Below are 20,516 nucleotides of genomic sequence, written 5' to 3' on the forward strand. Positions count from 1 at the left end.
CGATTGACAATTTGTAGCGCAGAAGGTCTATTGTCTTTAATATTACCATTTGCCTTTGAAATTCGGCGCATTTTAGCACCAATTAATTCATAACTAATGTCATAACTATTTTCGTGGAAATGGCCATAACTTGGTTATTTCTCGGCGGATTTCCGTTTTCTTCTCGGCAACCGACTGCAAATGAAGTCTAGTCTTGTGACAAAATTTGAATACCTGTTAAATTTCCATGACAAAGAAATATACAAGCAATGAAAAAAAATTAGTTTTTGACATAACCCCGGACAACCCGGAATATCTTCAGTGTCCACTAGGTACTAGCTAGAGAATTTTGAAATATTTTAGAAAAAATTCCCCGTCGAATGCAATTGGAATTGGTTTCATCTAAAACCCCCTTGATATAAACGTTCGCTCTAAAAACTGATCAAGCGTCACACACAATTGACGGTTAAATTGAAAAAAAAAGCAAAAAAACTGAATACGTTTCCTCTTGCTCAGCAGCTTTGGCAATATAGCTCATATGCAACTTATCCTTCTCCAGCACTCAAAATAGACCATTTTAGTTGATACTGTCAAGCCAATTTCCTCTTCTACAATCTGGATGTTTAGAATTTGCGCTTATTCGACATGTTTTCAAAACGTTTGTTTCCGTCAAATCAAAACAACAACGTCATAGAGTGCGCGCCTTGCGCTTATGTGAAAATAAATAGAGTTACCAAATATTCAGATTAAAAATGAATTCGCTTGATCTGAACGAAGTGTTTTTCTTATTAGCGGGGGTTGAGATAACGAGCAATTCCAGCTCAAAACGCTGAAAACAACCATTTTTGACTCGACTAACGGATGACAACTAAAGTTTTGGAATTTTTTTGAGGCCCCTATACTCCACAACAAACGAGCTCAGAGAAAAATGAGATTATGTATGTGTCAGCTCTCTCTCTTCGTTTTTTGTCAATATTTTTTGTTTTGGTTATGCTTGCCTTGTTTTGCTTAAAATGACATCGAAACAAGAAGCATTTCGGGAGCGCGTTGTACACTTCTACGAACTGAATCTCGGCAAAAAGTAAACGGTACAACATTTAAAAAGCGAATATGTTGCGGCTTCGACTGTTTACTATATCCTAAGACCAGCCAAAATTATGGACGCAGAAGAATATAGTTCTCTTTCTCGTTTCTTCAACAACAAGCCCTAGGCCCCTCCCAGGGAAATTTCTTAGTTACGCCAACGGTAGTGCCTACTTCATAATAGCCTAGTATTTTTCGATGGGCCTAAGTTCCGGTGCGTTGGAGGCGTTCATGTTGGTTTCGTACCACTTCATTACATCATTTTAATATTGACACGAAGGTAGATCCGGTCAGAAGATCGTAGGACCCTCGAGTTGCTTCGATAGAGGAAGTAGATGCTTCTGTGGACACTCCTTGAGGTAGATCTGCCCGTTTACAGTCCCGATAGTCTCGAACGGCGCACTCCGTTTGCCACTTGATGTATTTCTTGGCCAAATCATGTATTTCTTGGCAAACTATGAACGTTTCTGCATCTTTACTTTCTCCGGAACATCAAACTTGTGCTGGGCGGTGAAGTACAGTAGCCCCGGAAGCTGCCGGAAGTCCGCCATGACCTCAACTCTCATCGTTCATGATGAGAGTTGAGGTTTTTCCGGGTGCTTGCGCAAAATAAATTCGCGACGTTGCTTTTCGGGTGACGTTGTTTTTTCCAATTTTCGAAAAACTGACCGCGATAAAAATAAAGTGTAAACAATACACTCTAAACTACTTCTATTGAGTTCAAGAGAAAATACTCAATGGGTAATTTTCTGCAGCGTTTCTTCTGTGGTGTAATTTGATGTGGTGACCCTTTACGTAACTGTCAAAATGAATCATCTAAGGTTGAGCTCCTCAGAAACTTGCAAAACTCGAGATTGTGACAAAGGTCATCCGAGATTCACGATTTATGTACAACACAGTTTTATTTGTGGCTATACGAAGTTTGTCGGGTCAGCTAGTGTCATATAAACTTTTATCTTAGGCCCAGCCGTTCTCAAGTTATTGCAAAATTGAAACTTACCCACACAATGAAGTGCCGATTATTAAGGCGGAACCGAAAGTGGCTCACGTTATTGTGTTAGTGCGACAAACACTGTACTGTACATCTCATGTGTTCGTTAAAATCCTAAACGTTTATTTGAATATTGCATTAGTATTGGTAATATATGTCAAATAGCGGAGCTTGCAAACATTAACAGCTGATTCGCAGCCAACCGCACTGACTACAAACATCCCGAAAAAGGGTTTGTTTTCTTTATCAAGGCATTCCGATTCAATCAAAATTAACAGCAGCAACTGAATAATGCGTATTATCACTAGGATGTTTAATTAATCCGCTTGCATCGGATTGCGTTTTTGATTCCTGCGTTTGCAAACAAAACTGTTTACTTCACTCTAAGCTCATCGATGCGGCGAAAGTTGAAAGCTCTTTAAAAGCTCATTGATGTGACGAAAGTTTGATACTGTGTTGCTGCTTTTTCGGAAATCGCTAGTTCAACGAAATATGTGCGTAACCAAATATCTATTAAACTAATTCTAAATTATACATTGGTCGCTTTTATGAACACGTAATGATCGATATGTTCAGTTAAATTTATTTTCCATTAGCAATTATGTTTTGCTGAGCATTTATTGATACATAGCAGATCGATAAATTGAATTACAAGTTTTAGGAAATTATAACAGCGCTAGCAGCACTGATTACGTGGCGAAAGCGTGCTCTGCCAATACAGATGCATTTTTAAGGCGCAAAACAATACATGCTTCGAATGGTAGCCATTTATCCAGCCTTTTTTGAGCCACTTTCGGTTTCCCCTTAAGGGAACACTTATGTCGAATTTGTTTATTCAATCCGGGTTAAACCGGATGGCCCAGCCGTTCTCAAGTTATTGCAAAATTGAAACTTACCCACACAATGAAGTGCCGATTATTAAGGGAACACTCATGTCGAATTTGTTTATTCAATCCGGGTTAAACCGGATGAATTTTATCTGTCAGATAGGAGCAAATGAACACAAAAAGTTCATCCAGTTCCAATCCGGATTGAATAAACAAATTCGACATTACATTTGCAATAACTTGAGGCAGGGTTACGTTTCTTGATCGTAGCGTTGCGAGGGGCAAAGTAGGCCCGATCTCCCGCTTCTAGTTCGCGCCGTCAACGGTTGTCTTACGCGTTTGCTTACTTTGATCCTCTTCCTTTCATATATTTGGTCCTCGATGCATTTATTTTTAGCCCAATTCTCCTATATTCCGTTCTCAGTCCGGCGTAGATTGCCTCCGCCGTCGCAAAGTTCCTGACTATGATATCAAAGCTTCTGTAAAGCCTAGGAGTTGGCTACCTTTGGTGAAAATCGTGCCTCTCGTTTCGATGACTGCTCATCGGATCACCACGATGTCAAACCTCGGATCGGATCACCCCGATGGATCAGAGCGATGTCAAACAGCATGCACGACTACTGTGTTACCTGACTCATAACGAACCCCTATTTCCGAAATTCTAAAATCTCTCATGCTTTTATTTTTGAAGTAAACATGTTATTTCTTATGTTATATAGTTGATATTTGTATGCTCTATTAGAATTTATGATCAATTAAACGAAAAACCACAAAGTTTGTGAGTTACGAGCCCCTCCCCCGTATATAACGTATATTCGTTATGAGTCATGTAACACAGTCGCCGCGCCGCGTCTTGAAGGGATTCGAGAGTGTCCCCGAGATGCGCACGAAACACGTCACTCGATCCAATGCAGCTCTGATCAGTCGCGTCAGTTTCTTCAAAAACCCGTGTTCGTGCATTATCTGCCATACCTGCCCAGATAACACAAAATCGTAAAAGAAAGTTCATAATACATCGTTTTCATGTCAATTTCACATTGGAATTGTATAATAATTAGAGTATGTCAAATCGAAGTGAACAATAAGTTGTTTTGCAGTCGTGCGTGCCTTCATATACAATTCATGACTGTGAATTATAAAGCAGTATAGACGATTGCAATATTTGATTATATCTTAATCATATATTCAGGAGTATTTAGTTGCGTGTTATAAAAACTACGCAAAAAAGAATTACAAATAATTGTCAAAGCTTTCGCACGTATATCGCCTCCACTTTGGTACATATATGTTCTTATATGGCGTGAAATATAACTTTTTCGTTCAGATATGATTTCGCATACCTCAGTTGCAATCGAGATATACAAACCAAATGGTTTACTGGGTGTTCACGATCGACTATATCTTATGCTGCTTTGAAATCAATAAAGATGTGATGTATTGTCTCGTTGTATCCCCGACATTTCTACAAGATCTGTTGGATGGTAAAAATGCAGTCCGTAGCTACGTGAAGCCCGCCTGGTAATTCCCTATGAAACCTTGTGCTATCGGTGACACCCGGCGTTACAAGGTCTGGGAGGTTACCTTATAGGCGGCATTTATCAGCGTTATGCCCCGATAGTTGCAGCAGTCGAGCCGATCATTCTTTTTATAGATGGGAAGAACCACTCCATTCCTCTGGTAGTGTCTGCTTCCAAATCTTGGAAATAACCCACGTTTATAAAATTCTACCGGTAGGTGGCCCCTACTAGCCGCTTTTCTGGTCTTCAACAACCCGATTTCTTGTTTGACTTCTTGAATATCAGGTGCTGGACATTACTATCTTCCATGAGCACCTCCTAGGTTAACTTCCATTCCACTTTCTTCTACAACTTCGTCATTGAGGTGTCCATCAAATAACTGTTTCCACCTGTCGACCACCTCGCGCTCCATTTGTGATTAGATACCCTCCCTCGTCCCTACACATGTCAGGTTTTGGTGTGTAAGTAGCCCTTACGAGTTTAGTTCACCTCACAAAACTTACGCTTGTCATTAGCTCGGAATAGTTGTTCAAATTCTTCATAATTGCATTCCTCCACCTTTTGGCGCTTTTTACTCCTAAGGATTGTACTCAACTCATTCCTTGCTCGTTGATATTTGGCCAAGTTCTCCCTAGTGGTAATGCTCAGATAATTTTTTTTCTCTCCACCGTTTGTTGGCATTCCCCATCAAACCAATCATTTCGTATACTGCGAAGTTTGAAGCACCTAACTGCTCATCCAGTGTTCATTTTCACGCATAGTTCGTGGCAGATTGCGGATTATCTAGCTGGCTGATGTTCAACCGAGGAAAACGGCTTTGACGTGTCTGGCACAAATACACTGCTACTAGATGATGGTCAGGATCAATATCCCCGTAGGTAACGAATATTCTTGATGTTAGAGAAGAACATCAATCGTCCATCTATTGTAGGAATGAGGTGTTACTCGGACGCATGTCTTAAACATACTGCTTTATTATTTGGTTTGTCTGGGCAAAGTGTACAAGTAATAGGTATGTGTGCGCGTGACTGTTCAGTAATATTTGACGAAAGCTACACTTTAGCAAACTGCTATATGTTACATCTCCCTTTTCAGTCTTATGAAAAATGTCGACCAACATTTGAAAGGGGCGGATAAGCCAACTGTCAAACAGAACGGGTGAGAGTTATTTTTTGCTGGAGCAGCATAAGAAAATGAACTCTCGCTCGTTCTGTTTGACAGTTGGTTTATCCGCCCTTTTCAGATGTTAGTCGACAAATATTCAAGATCGTTTTCACTGTTTCAACTAATCTGTCTACCGCTTCTGGTCCGCGTTTTGACTTGCCGTTCATTGATGCTGGATTGTCTGGATTCAATTCATCTGGCAGGATCCCTGCAGGAGTAGTTTCCAACTGGCCGATCGAATTACTATACGGCGTTGAGTCTGTGGTCATCGATGGTAACGGCGATGACTGTATTTCCTTAATGTCCAGGCCGTAATGGCTTATCAGAAAAGTTTGTCGACCTAGCTCTACTGCTATTTCGAAATACGCCAAGGGATAACGAGTTGGCGTCGTCAAGTCAACATTTGATGGGACGTCGATTAAGAACACCCCTGCCAAGCACGCAAAATTACTTAAAACCAGCTCTCGTCGACAGGGTACCGGAAAGCGTAGAAGCCAAACGATTACTACAAAAGTAATACACGGACAGAGAAGGTAAAGGAGCTCCGGAGTTCACTAAGAGGCAGCGGGTAATGGTGCCAAACATTAGATCACGAATTTGGGAACCAGCACATATCGAACAGAAGCTTGAGCAACCAAGGTTATATTTAGTGAAACTTGCAGATGGTCAAGTCATACGCAGAAACGTCCGAGACACTAAAGAAACACAGTCGTCACCGTTGCTATCGCTGAATAGGGACCACAGACACAATGCCGTATGGTAATTCAATTCGTCCCACTTTTGACACCATGTAGGAATGAGGTGTTACTCGGACACGTGTCTTGAACATACTGCTTTATTAATTGGTGTCTTTCAGTAAGGTATACAAGCAATAGGTATATGTGTGTGAGTGACTGTTAAGTAATATTTGACGGGGCGCTACACTTTTGTACGTTGGTCAGGTGCCTCGGATCACGAGTCCTCGGGAAGCTACATAGTTAATAATCGTTGGCCGCTATCGTTCGTATCGGTGTGCAGCCTATGGGACCTATCACCGACCTATACATTTCTTCGCTATCGACTTGGGCGTTCGTATCCCTGATGGTGAGCTTGATGTCCCGTGACGAGCAGCTGGTCTTACGTTGCCTCCAGTCTCATGTAGAACGCTTTCTACTCATCGTAGAGTCTAACGTCATGCGAGCAGTGCACGTTGATGATGTTTGGAGAGGTAAACACGGAAATCAGCAGGAACAGGAAAACAATTGTGAGCTATGGTCAAGCTGTGGAGTCACTAACACAGGAAGAGGCTAAGAATGCAATCAGTGAGCTTAAATCGGTAAGGTTGCTGGGACGGACGATATCCCGACTAAACTTTTAAAAACGAAAGTGAGTTTTTAGAATCTCAAAATCTGGGGAGAAGAACGAATACCGGAGGAGTGGTTGGATGGCCTATCAAACTATCAAGATCAAGCCTGGATAAAACTATCAAAGCATTACATTGCCCAATTATCTCTGTTGGGTGCTCTCCCATATTCTGTTCTGTAGACTGAGACCGTTCACAAAGCCATTCGTCGGCGGGTACAAAGCTGGTTTTCATGAGGGTCGCTCCACGACGGATCAAATGTCTACCCTTCGTCAGTTACTAGACAAGTTCCGGGAGTATAACATGCAGACTCATCATCTGTTTGTAGACTTCAAAGGCGGTGTGCGATTCAGTCAAACGAAATGAGCTTTGGCAGAACATGTAAGAAAATGGTTTTCCGACGAAAGCAATTACGCTGATTCGTGCGACGCTGGATGTGTCAAAATCATGCGTTAGAATAGCGGCTTAGCGGGTGAGACCTCAGCCACATTCGTAGCGTTGGACAGACTGAAGCAAGGGGATGCACTCTCTAACCTGCTATTTAAAATTGCGTTGGAAGGTGCAATACGAAGAGCAAACGTGGAAAGGAACGGAACTATGATCACGAAATTCCACATGCTTCTTGATTTTGCTGATGACATCGATATCATCGGAATCAACCGTAAAGCATTGGAAGTTCCCTTTAGGCCTTTTAAACGAGTAGCAGCGAGATTGGGACTTACCATTAACACCGCCAAAACAAAGTACATGGTTACTGGCAAGGAACGTGGGAGGCCAAAAGGTTTTGGTGCTGAGATGGAACTGGATGAGGAATAATAAGAATTAGTTGAGGAATTCATACACCTTAGTACGCTCGTGACATGTGACAACGATGTAAGCCACGAAGTAAAACGATGAATTGCAGCCGCGAGTCGGGCTTTCTACGGGATAAGAGCCAGCTGAAAGGAAAGCTAAAGGAAACTGATCGACAAGTGCTTTGGATTTTTGAGGGTAAAATTCTCCTATCTGTACTTGGTAGCAAAATGTAAAATGGAGTAGTGTGGCTCAAAAGCATGAACCACGAGCTGTATCAAATATACAAATCTGCAGATACTGTAAAGTTAGTACAACGCGGCCGCCTGCGGTGGGCTGAAAAGTAGAAAACCAGGAAGAGGAGAACAGCAGTCCAAAATCGAATTCGTTCGGCACAGGATCCATAAGGGACCGGTCCCACTAAAGTAGACAGACTTTGGAATGTATCTATAGATAGCATCAAGGTGTCAGTCATCATAGTTTACAGTGGACATAGAGATTAATAAACTAATTTATTATGAGTTACAACTGAAATTCAAAAATTTCATTGTCACTATCGATTTCCTCATCATCTTCATCCTCATCGTCAGTAGTCTCGTACTCGGATTCCTCGTACTCATCTTCATCGCCTTCGCTATCGTCGGTGCTCCAAGCTTCCTCCAAGCTGTAATCGATGCCACCAATAATCTCTGACCTATTTTCGCGACCATCACCGCCCCCATCACCGTCCTCCACGCCCTGAATGGCGATTCGTTCTGCGTGAATGTTAATTTCAACTTCCCACCGGAAGTTGAGTATCATGAATCCAACCGTAATCAGAACCGGCAAAGTTACCCGACTTTTCCAGGCAAGATCAGTGAGAAACATAAAAGTTCTTCCGAACGTACCGCTCATGATTGGAAAGATTGGCTAAAGCTGAGGGATTCGGATTGTTTTTCAGTTTTCAGACCTCTGAAACGATAAGAGCAATAAATAAAAAAAAACAATAACTTTTAGCTACAATGCATATATATTGATTACATATATGAAGATTCAAAACAGCATTTACACAGTAGAAAGCAACAAAAAAGTAACAAATAACAAAAGGAATGATTCAATCATAATAGTCAACGTGATCTCCTGATTTAAAGTGACCGGCCTCAAGAATGGTCAAAAACTTCTCCGTTGTTTGTTGAGTCGTAAGAATTGTGGTTGTATCGCGAAGGCCTTTAAAGTAATTACGAATCTCTTCCGCATTGGAGCGGCCTTGTATATCTACGGTCATTTCGGTATCAACTGGACCGGGAGAGTAATTTAGCACAACCAGATCGCTTTCCTCATCCGCTAGAACTTTGAAGTACATTTCGCGAGCGGCCTTGCCGGCACAGTAGAATCCCATACTTTTAAATGGAATCAGACAGGCTTTCGAAGTAATATTAACTACCAATTTTTTGGCACATTCTTTGAACTTGTGTAAAAAGCAGCTGTTCAACACACCCACTGTGAACAGATTGGTTGCAAAATAGTCTTCCCATTCCTGCCGATCGTTCATGTCGGCCGCCTTCCGTTCCACATTACCAACTGTTCCAACATTATGAATAATTGCAGCCAATCCGAAGTTACCGATTGGAGTTTTCGCAAGTGACTTATCAATTATGTCATCCAACAACTGTTTGGGTGCATTACTCAAATCTACTGAGCTGGTAACCACATTGATATGCGGATTGCTCTCCAAAATCTCGGTTCTGGTCGCTTCTAGTCCTGATGCCGAACGCGCCAGTAATACGACAATGGAACCCGGTTTGAATTTACGTGACGTCTCGATTGCCATCCTCTGTCCTATACCACGTGATGCTCCCGTAACCAAAAGGTAACTGACCTGACCGAAGTCTATTGCCGTGCTGGTCATTTTGCTGAGGAAATACCGGTAATAAAAAATCGATTTCTCAGTACGCCGGAACAATAAATACCTAACTTAAATTATTTTCTTTCAGTATTTACATATTGCCAACAATTAATGTAGCGAATGCAATATAATATAGAAGCGTTAGCGTTATAAAAAGAGTGTCGATCACTTTATAGCAGTTAAATAATCACCCTGAAACGATTATCATTCTGAGTCATCAGAATGGAATTAGCGAGCTAACATCTTTCCTTAATAGGAATAGTCACGACTATTATTTTAGTATTACGAATCATGTTGCTTTATGAATTCATTCAAGGTTAAAGTCATACATGGAATAAATTAACTTTTGCTTTTGATTTTCAACTATTTCAAAAGTAGAATAGAAATACTACGAAAGTGCAATAAAATGCATGTATCACACCCACCTGCCAAGGCTGCGAATGCAACTACTAACGGCGACTAACGGCCTGATGCTAGCGGCTGGTTGAACTTTCCGTACCACTCTCTTCTCCCTCCTTACCAGTTGCTGGGGCCTCGTGCTCTTGGAGATTGCCTGGATCCGGCTCAAGATGATCGTACTTTACCAGGTTCACCAATTCAGCAGCCGACAGTGCTTGTTCTGGTTTGATAAAGCGAAGCAATTCGTAATTGTTGACTGGTTCTTCTAACTCAAGCAAATCTGAATTCAAGCGATCGAATCTTCCGTTCGTGTTATCGTTGAGTAGATGTTGCATGCAAACCTCTCGACGCTCAGCGAGTTGCTGCAGTACGCTGGGGTTCGTCTTTATTCTCTTCAATTTCCTCTCTGCAAAATTACATTGTTAGATTTCAATAGTGCCCAACACATAAATATGTTAACTAGATTATTGATTACCTAACACAGCCAGATAGTTATCCGAATCAGGTAATCTTCCCTCTTGTGGTTTCTGGATGCTTTGTTCAGAGAATCTGGTTGGTTCAAAGTTGTCTTCAAACTGCAGCAACGATGGATTCGAATCACTTTGCTGATTAATATCGCTAGACGAATTAATGCTGCTACTCCACGGGTCAGTCACATTCATTATCTGCCACTAACCCCAGCACACCTCCTAGTAGTAGTTATCACAATTTAGTAACAAAAAATAATCGTCTATGTGGAGACGAACTGTGTAATCACGTTTTACTGGAGAGAATTTCCAGTTATTTTCCAAGGTTTTTATGCGACACGAAAATAATCGAATGCATTACAATTTGACAGCAAACGATGACGATGACTGCAAGCAAGCAAGGCGAGAAAAATAGGCCAATTGGGGCAAGAGTAACTTTCGGCGAAGAAAGCCACGGTACACTCAAAATATTCTGCACATAACTAATGGTAAATTTCCATATGAAATTCCAGATGATTATCATGTGCCGCATTTATGCACAATCCGCCTAGAAATGCACATAAAAATTATACGGATATGAATAGTATGTGCAATTATACACATAAAAAATATACGCATATGAATAGCATGTGCAAAAGTTTCGCGTACCCATAAATTATAACTGTTTGGCATATAAAGTTCGTTGACTGGGCACATTGCAAAAATCTATGTGTGGGACACATAGAAATTATACGAAAAGTTTTCTCAGTGTAACGTTGGTAACGTGAATGAGATTACCACGACTAATTTGTCAGTTCCTCTTCAGTTGTTCCCAGCTAGAGTGACTATATACAGAGTGGCAACAAGTCATCCCAAATGTATGCAATGCGGTTTTTTCAAGGCTTTTCTTTCTCTTTCCTGCATACGCGTTGGATAGGTCGTCTGCTCGATTGGAATGACACTGACAGATAATTATCATTCCAATTTTGACATTGTCGCCACTCTGTATATAGTCACTCTATTCCCAGCCACTTGTAAATCTGTCTTCTATTCAGCTTTTTACGAGCCATAATGGCGGACGTGTTCGTAATATTTGAACAGCATTTTTGACATTTCCCTAATACATCGCACGTTTTCTTTCCGTACATTCCTTTAGTTTTACCGTGAACGCGCGGAAAGAAAACGTGCGATGTATTGGGGAAATGTCAAAAATGCTGTTCAATTATTACGAACACGTCCGCCATTATGGCTCGTAAAAAGCTGGATAGGTAATCCATATAAATAGACACAAAGCTTTTTTAACGTTTTTGAACCCCCCTGTTGATGGCCGGTCTATTCTCCATTTCAGAAATCCAGCCACTTGTACAATTGCTATCGTTCCAAATGCAAGAGAAACGCACCCCTTTACCCATTTGAACCTTTTCCTTCCCCTTTTTAGAGGCCGGTTTCTTCTTTTGTTAACCCCCTGCCGTTGCCCTGGTTCTTGCATGTCAAAAACACGCGTTTGACAAGACGTTTGATGAAGAACCTTCTAGAGTCATGACGGAACATACATTCATATTCACGTTCTTCGTCTCCCCCTTCTATCGCGTAGGTGATTATGCATCTGTTCGCTCTCCGAAAATCCTAACGAAAGAAAAACAAAGCTTTTTTCCATATATCCCTCCTCGGTGGATCCCCCATCCATTACCCCTCTATCTTGCCTCTGAGCCACCAGTGCAATGGCAATCGGTCTAAATGCAAGAAAAGCGCAACACCTTGTATATTTATTTGGACCTCCCCCCTTTCGTCAACCACCCAGTTCTGATTCTCTTATGTCAAGAAAAATATATGTTTTTGGCAACGCAGCTTGCGCGGCATTTGGTACAAGCGCGGAATTTCCTTTACCAGATTTATTAATTTTAGGCAAAATCTCCGAATATTAAACTGCAGCAAGGAAATTCGCGTCGCGTTGCAGATCGTTTGCACTTTATAGACGCGCCCTAAAAAACAAACCACCGGTAGATGTCAAATGGGTGAATCGTGGTTCATTTGACTCGCTGCCCGCCTCGTTCATTCCAAACGTTCCGAACTGCTGGTTTTGATTTTTCGTCTGTTAACATCTGTCATCCATCCATCGGTAAAAGGTGCGAAAAAGTGAAGCAAGCTGTATTTCAATCGTAAAAATCTAATCGGAATTAGATACATAATTTGTTGCGTTATTAGTTATTTACTCTGCCGTACTCAATTTAGCCGTTAAAAATCAATATATCAAGCTCTACGATGAGTATTACAGAAACGACCGCTCTGATTGAGTCATTGGAGTTGGCCGGTACCATGTTGGAACGGCACGACATTGCTGATTGCTCAACGCCTGGTTTACTGGAAGTGAGTTCATATTTCAAATAATGCCGATATTTCAGAACCGACGCGATCATTGTATGCCGTTTCGGTTATTGAATTCTAATTCTAACCTCTGCTGTATGTAAACAAAAAATAAAACCGGCTTATTTCCGGCGCAGGTAACTGGCATTAGACAATCCGGAGTTGCAACGGCGAGCGGCTTGAATGATTTCGATTACCAAAATCTGTCCAGCTTATCGCTGGGGTTGAAAAGTTTGAACCAACTAGCGACAATCAACAAGATTCCGATACCGCCGGAGATAATGGAACATTTCAAACGTGAGTAGCGAGCTTTTACTCTACATGTACGCAATTTCATATTGATTTATTAATGAACATTTTAAATTTCAGATATCAAATGTCACTGTATGATGGGACTTTTCCCGGAAATTGGTCGCGCTTGGTTAACTATCGATTCCGACATCTACGTAAGTGTTATCCATAACCATAATATACTTTATAGAAGGACGACAGAGAGGTTCAACCGGATTAACCAACTTGACGTTTTTTGTAGATTTGGACCTATGAACAAACAAGAGATGTTGCCTATTTCGATGGTCTCTCACACTTGATCGTGAGCGTCGGCCTGGTTGCCCCAAAACCGGGTGTTTTTATTGCAGATGTCAAATACCTGCTGGTGTTGACCACGCCGATTGAAATCGTAATTTTAGGAGTGACTTTCGGCGATTCGAATGCTTCACCTAATAGGTCGATCATGTCAGCAACTGAGGAAATGCAGCTATTGAATAAGCCTATATTTGTGCTGAACACGGATAACATTGCGATCACCTGTGTGGAAGGAACCATTGACGGACGAATTTTTCTCGGAGGACGCGACGGGTGTTTGTATGAAGTCTCGTATCAGGCAGAATCGAATTGGTTTGGCAAACGGTGCAAGAAAGTAAACCATTCGCAAGGACTGATGTCGCACTTGGTGCCTGGAATATTTAAGGTGTTTTCGGAAACCGACTCAATATCGAAAATAACTGTAGACAATAATCGACGATTATTATATACTTTAACCGAGAAAGGAGCCATAGAGGCCTGGGATATAGGCGCAGATACAAATGCAGTTAAGAGGATAGCTAGAATTTCCCAAAACGATATTGCGTCTGCAGCGGGGAATATTTTAAGAACCATTGAATCGTCCATATTCAAACCCGTCACTGCCTTGTGTGTGCTATCGCTTGAAGATTCACCACAATTCCATTTAATAGCTATAACTCAAACTGGCGTACGGTTCTACTTCTCAACAGTACCAGTACTATTTGGTGCGCAACATTCACAACATCTTCAACAGCAGCCAGGAACATTCGATCAACGGCCCCAAGGCCTCTATCTGCTGCATGTTCGTCTTCCTCCTGGTTACACTCCGAATACAACCGTGGGGAAACCAAAGCAGGTTCACTCGGCTTTCTTCAGCCAGGGTTGTTTACTGATGGTATCCACCCCACAAGCTGACCAAGATTTATTATGGTCGCTTAGCTCAGAACCTTTTCCCTCTCGTCAGAATTTGGTAGAATCATCAACTGTTATGACAATGGATGGGCAAGTATGGGCTATTGCAGAAGTCAAGCCTAAAGATAAAGTCACCGTGGAGACACCACTTCGTGCTGCTCAAGTTCCTAACAAAGTGGCGTTGCTCACCAATCAAGGCGTCCATATCGTTTCGTTGCTGAAATCGGTCGATATTCTTCAACAACTACTACTTTCCTGTCACGGTCCGCACAACGAAGCCGTTAAAGCCTATTTCCAGGTGCAAACCGAGCCACAAGCGTGTGCTACCAGTTTGTTGTTGGCCTGCATTGAAACGCTAAAAGGAACGGAGCTAGGAGATTGGGCAGCACAAGCTTTTATTTTGTATGGCGGTGAGCCGTACTTCGAAATGGCGCCCTACTTGGGTGCTCATTCAACAGCGACGCGACCATTGAGCTTTAATTCGCCGGCCGGTGCATATGCAGGTAAAATCAATTGCCTCTCTTACCCAAAACTAGCAACTTTTTTTTCTATTAACAATTAAACTATACTCTTTTTGCAGAATCACAACCCGGAGGACCAAGAATGTATATGTCGACGCCGTTTTCCGCTTCCAGACCAGCATCGTCTGTTCAGCAAAGTCTTATGCAGCAAACTCAAATTCCAGCTAGTTCTGGTGAGTACAAACTTTAATAAATCATGCAATTATGAAATAATAAAGGTACGGAAATTCCGTTCTTCCAGTATCCCCTGCTTTGAGCAACAGTTTCAATAACAATCTTCCTATGACGGCGGAGTCATCAAATTTCCACTACTCGGCTAAGCATGCCGGGCTGTACCTTCACATGTCCCGTCTATTGCGTTCAATTTGGCGCAAACGATGTATTGACGATAAGCTGCACACTACCATCAGCCAGCAGGACTGCGCCCAAATCTTGGAGGATTTGTACGCTATTAAGCGTTTTTTGGAATCCATTACGTTGACTAATTTGGTTGGCTTGGTTGGAAAAAATTTATCCAATCCTGGTGCCATTGGAGGTTCCGGGCCCAGCGGTTATCTCCATCAACAGCAGCAACATCAACAAGCATTATCAAGTCTCTCCAGTGCTATTGGAAGTGGCGTTCAAGGTTCCTATGGACAGCAAAGCTACGGAAGCCAAAACATACTGACTGGATCTGGAGTTTCACAGAAGAACACAGCTGAGGAAGCACTGGCTGAAGAGAAAAAGTCGCTAGATGCGTTGATTCGTTTAATAAGTAAGAATTTGAGTTGGTCATAGTAATATTTATTAACCTTGTTTTTTGTACAGAACATTCTTGTGAAGTTTTGGCGTTGTGGAAGATTCTCTGTGAGCACCAGTGCCATCTGTTGGTGTCCAAACTAACCAAGGAACAGCAGTCGATTCTGCAATCATGCACGTTTCGTGATCTCATACTTTCGCGCTCCGACTTGTGTGGATTGCTGATAGTAACTTTGATAAATTCTTATCTAAATGATAATGCCAGCGTGGGCTCGATTTCGTCAAAACTCCGCGAAGTTTGCCCTAACCTTTACCGACACGAAGATGCTGTGTCTCATAAGGCCGCTGAAATTCTACTGCTGTCTAAAACTTGTACCGATCCAGACGAGAAGGCAGACCGCTTGAGAACTGCTCTGCAACTGTGTAAGACTGCGGCTCCAAATCTGCCGTTAAGCTCGATCTGCCAGCAGTTTACAAATGCATCATTTTTCACCGGTGTCATTGAACTGTGTTCCATCTGTGCTGCGAAAAGTGATCCGAACGAAGCAGCGTTGCATTTCTATCGCAACAACGAGCCCGTAGAAGATCAAGAGGGATACATTGCGTTCCAGAATCGGATGAGTTGCTACAAAGAAATCAAACTGATGCTTGAGCACGTCTACGCTAATGTTTGCAGCAGTAAACCTAGCAGCATTTATCCTTCCTTGGAAAGCGCAGATCGGGATAAATTGGCCAATAATCAGGTAAGATGTTTAAAGTCCTTTTATTCCTGTAACTTCTGGTTACAAAAGTAGATTTCCAACCGGGGTTCGGATGCTTTTATTTATTTAAGTTTTTCAATCAAATGATCAAATCAAATAATATAATATAATACAAAATTTCAGCTTATATCGATCATTAGCCTGTCATTGCAAAGCCAAGATCAACTGCTGCACGTTTCCGTGTATGAGTGGCTGCTGTCGCACAATCTTTTGGGAGAATTGCTGGAAGTCGGCGAACCGTCCCTGGGAGCGTTCCTTGGCCGTGCCGTCAGCCGTACACCAGAAAATCTGGTGTTGGCTGACCTACTGTGGAAATATCACGAGCGAAATGGACAACATGCAGCTGCGGCTAAAATTCTCGACAAGTTGGCTAACATTCCCAACGAATCAATGTCCTTACAACAGCGAATCGAATATCTTGCCCGAGCCGTTATGTGCATGAGGAGCGATACTGTTGGCTATTCAGCTCACAATGGGGTCCTGCTTAAAGATCTAGAGGACAAGCTGGAGGTGGCGCAAATACAGAAGCAGGTGTTCGATGCTATGTCGATTATTCCCGATAAAAATTACACGTCCACTGCCCTAAAAATGCTCAACTCAACGCTGTACAATCTGACCCAGCTGTACGCGGATTTTGCCGAACGATTCGAACTATGGGAATGCAAATTGACCATTCTAAATTGTTCGCATCATAACGATCCACTATTGATCGAATCGGTTTGGACACACATCCTGGATAAAGAATTAGAACGACCGGACAGTAATACCGAACGATGCCGTCGGTTACTATCGAAAGTAAAAAGTTTGGCATTGGAATACGAAAGTGCAGGTCATTGCTTCCCACTCCCGTTCATCGTGCGTGAGTTGGAACTAAGATGTTTCCGTTTGAAACTATTTGACTCACCTGTTCCCGAAGCTTTGATTGAAATGAATCTGGATATCGATGGACTATTGAACATTTACGCCCGGTATGTTAAAATGCATTCTTTATATATTTTTGATTTTCATTTTTCTTTTCAATTTGCTAGATTGATATCCATGAACGAGCGTGTCTGGGTGACGGACGAAGACGAACTGTACTTGGTTAGGTCGACGGCAAAGTTACTGTCAATAATTGCCTCTCAACCGAATTTGATTCCACTGAAAGATCGCCGGAAGGTTATTGCCAAATCGCAAGATCTCATCTCCGCTTGTTTGAGCATCTTGTATACCAAACCAGATGGTCAGCCGCACGTGGACAATCTTCGCGAAACGCAATCGAAGCTAAACCGAATCCACTGCTAGCTGGCAGGAGCGTTCATTTTGGGTGTTTGACGACTATAATAGTCAAAATCTATTACGCTGCACTTCTAAATAATTATGTTTCGTATTACGCCTACCTAATTTTTGTTTGACGCTACAAGAAATTGTATGTATGAAAGTTATCACGCGTTTTGAATAAAAATATTCTTGTTGTAATGCCACTTTTAATATAACTTTTGAAAAAAAAACTATTCTTTTGTTCTAATGATTTTTTATTTCATACAGTCAGGCACCGAGAGCTAGTTTTTGCTCTTGTTTTCAAACTGCCATGAACTTACCTATGGTCCAACCATCTTGCTCGCTGTGCTTCTGGTCGTCTTGTTGCTGCCGGATTTGAGGCAAACGCCATCTTTGCAGGGTCGTCATGATTCGTTCTCCGCCTCCACACTCCGTTTTCCTATACGCTAACGAAGATCGTTCTCCGAGCACTCGTAGGTCCTCTTCGAGCATTGTCCATGTTTCATGCCCGTAGAGATCAATTGGTCTAATAAGCGTCTTGTACAGGGTGCACTTTGTACGGGGGCGTAGTCTGCTCAACCGCAACTGCTTGTGGAGCCCATTAGTAAGCACGACTTCCGCTGATAATACGCCTCCGACTCTCACGGCCGGTATCATGTCCGCCGTTACCACTGAGCCAAGGTAGACAAATTCGCCGACTACCTCAAACTCATCGCCGACGATCATTATACTACTGTCCGAACGGCGTCGTTGGGTCTCGGTTCCGTTGGCCAGCATGTACTTTGTTTTAGACGTATTTACATCCATTTAGTACGTCACGCAAATTTTGTCCAAAATCAACCCACCCTCTCCCCTATGTCACACCTTCATGACCCCCCTGAAAAAGTAGGTCACGTCACGGCAACCCGCCCCCCATCACAACAAAAAATTTAAATATACATTCACAACTTTTTATTTCAAGTTATCAATTCAATTCAATCAATTCATGAAATAACAAAACTGAACTTCAACAAATAGAAAACCTTTATCAACTAGTATAACAAAGGTGAAAAGGAAAGAGCAAACTCTATCCTTCAGGAAGCTTTTGAATGAGCGACAATATAGATCATACTAAAGAACCTTGAAACCAGCTTTGGACTTCGGTATGGTTTTATGTTCATCGATTAAATATCAAGCACGAATATCGAGGGGAAACATTGCCCTTGATCTCCCGTAGCTCTTCAGGACGACTGCTATTGGCGATTGAAAAAATCTTTCAGGTAGGATGAGGCTCAAGGAGCTCCTCAGTGGTGTACTGTAAAGCCTTAATGGAGAGTTCATGCTAAAGATCGTGTCCCGCATGTCCGCTCGGTTCATAACACCTTGTAGCGCTATGTTGAACAGCAGGCATGAGAAACCATTACCTTGACGAAGCCTTCTGTGTGATTCGAATGAACTTGAAAATCCACCCGAAATCCGAACACAGCACTGTGTACCATCGATCGTAGATTTAATCAGTTTGATGAACTTCCTGGGGAACCTGTTCTCGTCCATGATTTTCCATAGCTCTTTCCGATCGATGAAATCATATGTGGCTTTGAAATCAACGAATAAATGGTGCATGGGAACTCTGTATTCACGACCCCTTTGTAGGATCTGTGTCAGTGTAAATATTTGATCCATTGTAGATCGACCTTCGACGAAGCCGGCATGATAAGTTTCCACAAACCTGCTCGCAATCGGTGATAGTGAATAGAAAATGATTTTGGACAGCGCTTTGCGGCATTGAGAACAGGCAGATAACCCTATCTTTCCACTACCTCGGTAGCTGTTCCGTATCCCAAATTCTAACAATTAACCGGTGTACAAACGACCAGGTTTTCGGGTCACATTTTAATAGGCTCCGCTCCGATTCCATCTTTTCCAGCTGATTTATTGTTCTTTGACTTCGCCTGTCGTTGGGACTGACACCTCTTCTCCGATTGTTGCACCGTCGAAATTGCTTTCCCCGCCGCCATAGTTCTCCGATTGGGCACCATTACAGGTGTTCATCGAAGTGCTACTTCCACCATCGGTTACCTCAAGATCGTCCGTCGTCCCGAAATGCATTTCGACTCGCCTTTAGGGATCCGATCAGTTTCTAATAGAACTTTCAACTCTGCATATTCCTCCTCTTCCAGGTAGCGCTTTTTCTCTTGGAAGATCTGGTTTCGCTGCATCTTCTTCTGTTTGTGTCTTTCCGCGTTCTGTAGTGTGGCACAGCGCATCCTGGGCACCCGCGCAGCGTTCTCTTAATGCATCACCCTCCTACATTCACTCTCAAACCAATCGTTCTGCTGATTCCGCGCCACATGCCCGATGGGTTGTTTTGATGGTGTTCCAACAGTCCTCGAGAAGTGCCTCGTCCAGCTCGTCCTCTTCCGACAGCGCAGCTTTCAGTGAGTGCGCGTAGTTTGCGGCGACATCTAACTGCTTCAGCTGCGCGAGATCTAACCTAGGCTGGTGTCGGTACCGAAGGTTGTTCACAATGGAGTGTTTTGGGCGCATCTAGGTAGTGATCCGAATCAACGTTAGCACTTCCATAGAATCTGACGTCGATAATGTCTGAGAAGTGCTGACAGTCGATCAAAACGTGGTCGACCTGTGATTCTGAATTCTGATTACCTCCAGGCGTACTTGTGTAGGAGTCTGTGCTGGAAGAAGGTACCACGTACGGCCATGTTCTGCCAAACTATGTACCATGAAAAGTTAAGCATAGGAAAAGTTTATATTATTTTCTTCAAAAAATTGATTTTTTTCCTTCATTGTCTCGTGCATTGCAGCAAATTTGGAGAAAAATTTCCGAAGTTCCTGCCAAAATAGTGGCAGGGTATTAGATTTACTCACAATATTTTGTTGGTAATTATTAAAATGTATTTTTGCAATAGCTTGCTTGAAAAAATAAAATGTTTCAATATGAAATTTCCCCATTCATTTTCTATGCGATCGATTC

The 20,516-nt window shown here is 42.3% G+C and overlaps 4 protein-coding genes across 4 annotated transcripts; 1 reads left to right on the forward strand and 3 right to left on the reverse strand.

Moving 5' to 3' along the window:
- Positions 1 to 8,217: 8,217 nt before the first annotated feature.
- Positions 8,218 to 8,589, reverse strand: LOC128740359 (uncharacterized). The gene has a single exon (XM_053835897.1). It carries the CDS (start codon positions 8,587 to 8,589, stop codon positions 8,218 to 8,220), a length of 372 nt encoding a protein of 123 aa, XP_053691872.1.
- Positions 8,590 to 8,695: 106 nt separating this feature from the next.
- LOC128742067 (sepiapterin reductase) lies at positions 8,696 to 10,153 on the reverse strand. Its single transcript, XM_053838265.1, has 2 exons — positions 10,006 to 10,153; positions 8,696 to 9,587 (listed from the first exon to the last, which is right to left on the reverse strand). The coding sequence occupies exon 2, from the start codon at positions 9,581 to 9,583 to the stop codon at positions 8,789 to 8,791; it is 795 nt and encodes a 264-aa protein (XP_053694240.1). The 5' UTR covers positions 9,584 to 9,587; positions 10,006 to 10,153; the 3' UTR covers positions 8,696 to 8,788.
- LOC128740360 (uncharacterized) lies at positions 10,054 to 10,641 on the reverse strand. The gene is made up of 2 exons (XM_053835898.1): positions 10,455 to 10,641; positions 10,054 to 10,385 (listed from the first exon to the last, which is right to left on the reverse strand). Exons 1-2 carry the CDS (start codon positions 10,639 to 10,641, stop codon positions 10,054 to 10,056), a joined length of 519 nt encoding a protein of 172 aa, XP_053691873.1.
- A 1,920-nt stretch (positions 10,642 to 12,561) lies between these two features.
- Positions 12,562 to 17,740, forward strand: LOC128741454 (nuclear pore complex protein Nup154). Its single transcript, XM_053837280.1, has 9 exons — positions 12,562 to 12,792; positions 12,927 to 13,086; positions 13,159 to 13,235; positions 13,322 to 14,768; positions 14,846 to 14,959; positions 15,028 to 15,540; positions 15,594 to 16,267; positions 16,409 to 17,253; positions 17,314 to 17,740. Exons 1-9 carry the CDS (start codon positions 12,688 to 12,690, stop codon positions 17,567 to 17,569), a joined length of 4,191 nt encoding a protein of 1,396 aa, XP_053693255.1. The 5' UTR covers positions 12,562 to 12,687; the 3' UTR covers positions 17,570 to 17,740.
- The last annotated feature ends 2,776 nt before the right edge of the window (positions 17,741 to 20,516 follow it).

This window comes from Sabethes cyaneus, chromosome 3 (genome assembly GCF_943734655.1).
Source record: "Sabethes cyaneus chromosome 3, idSabCyanKW18_F2, whole genome shotgun sequence".
In the NCBI taxonomy this organism is placed as follows: domain Eukaryota; kingdom Metazoa; phylum Arthropoda; class Insecta; order Diptera; family Culicidae; genus Sabethes; species Sabethes cyaneus.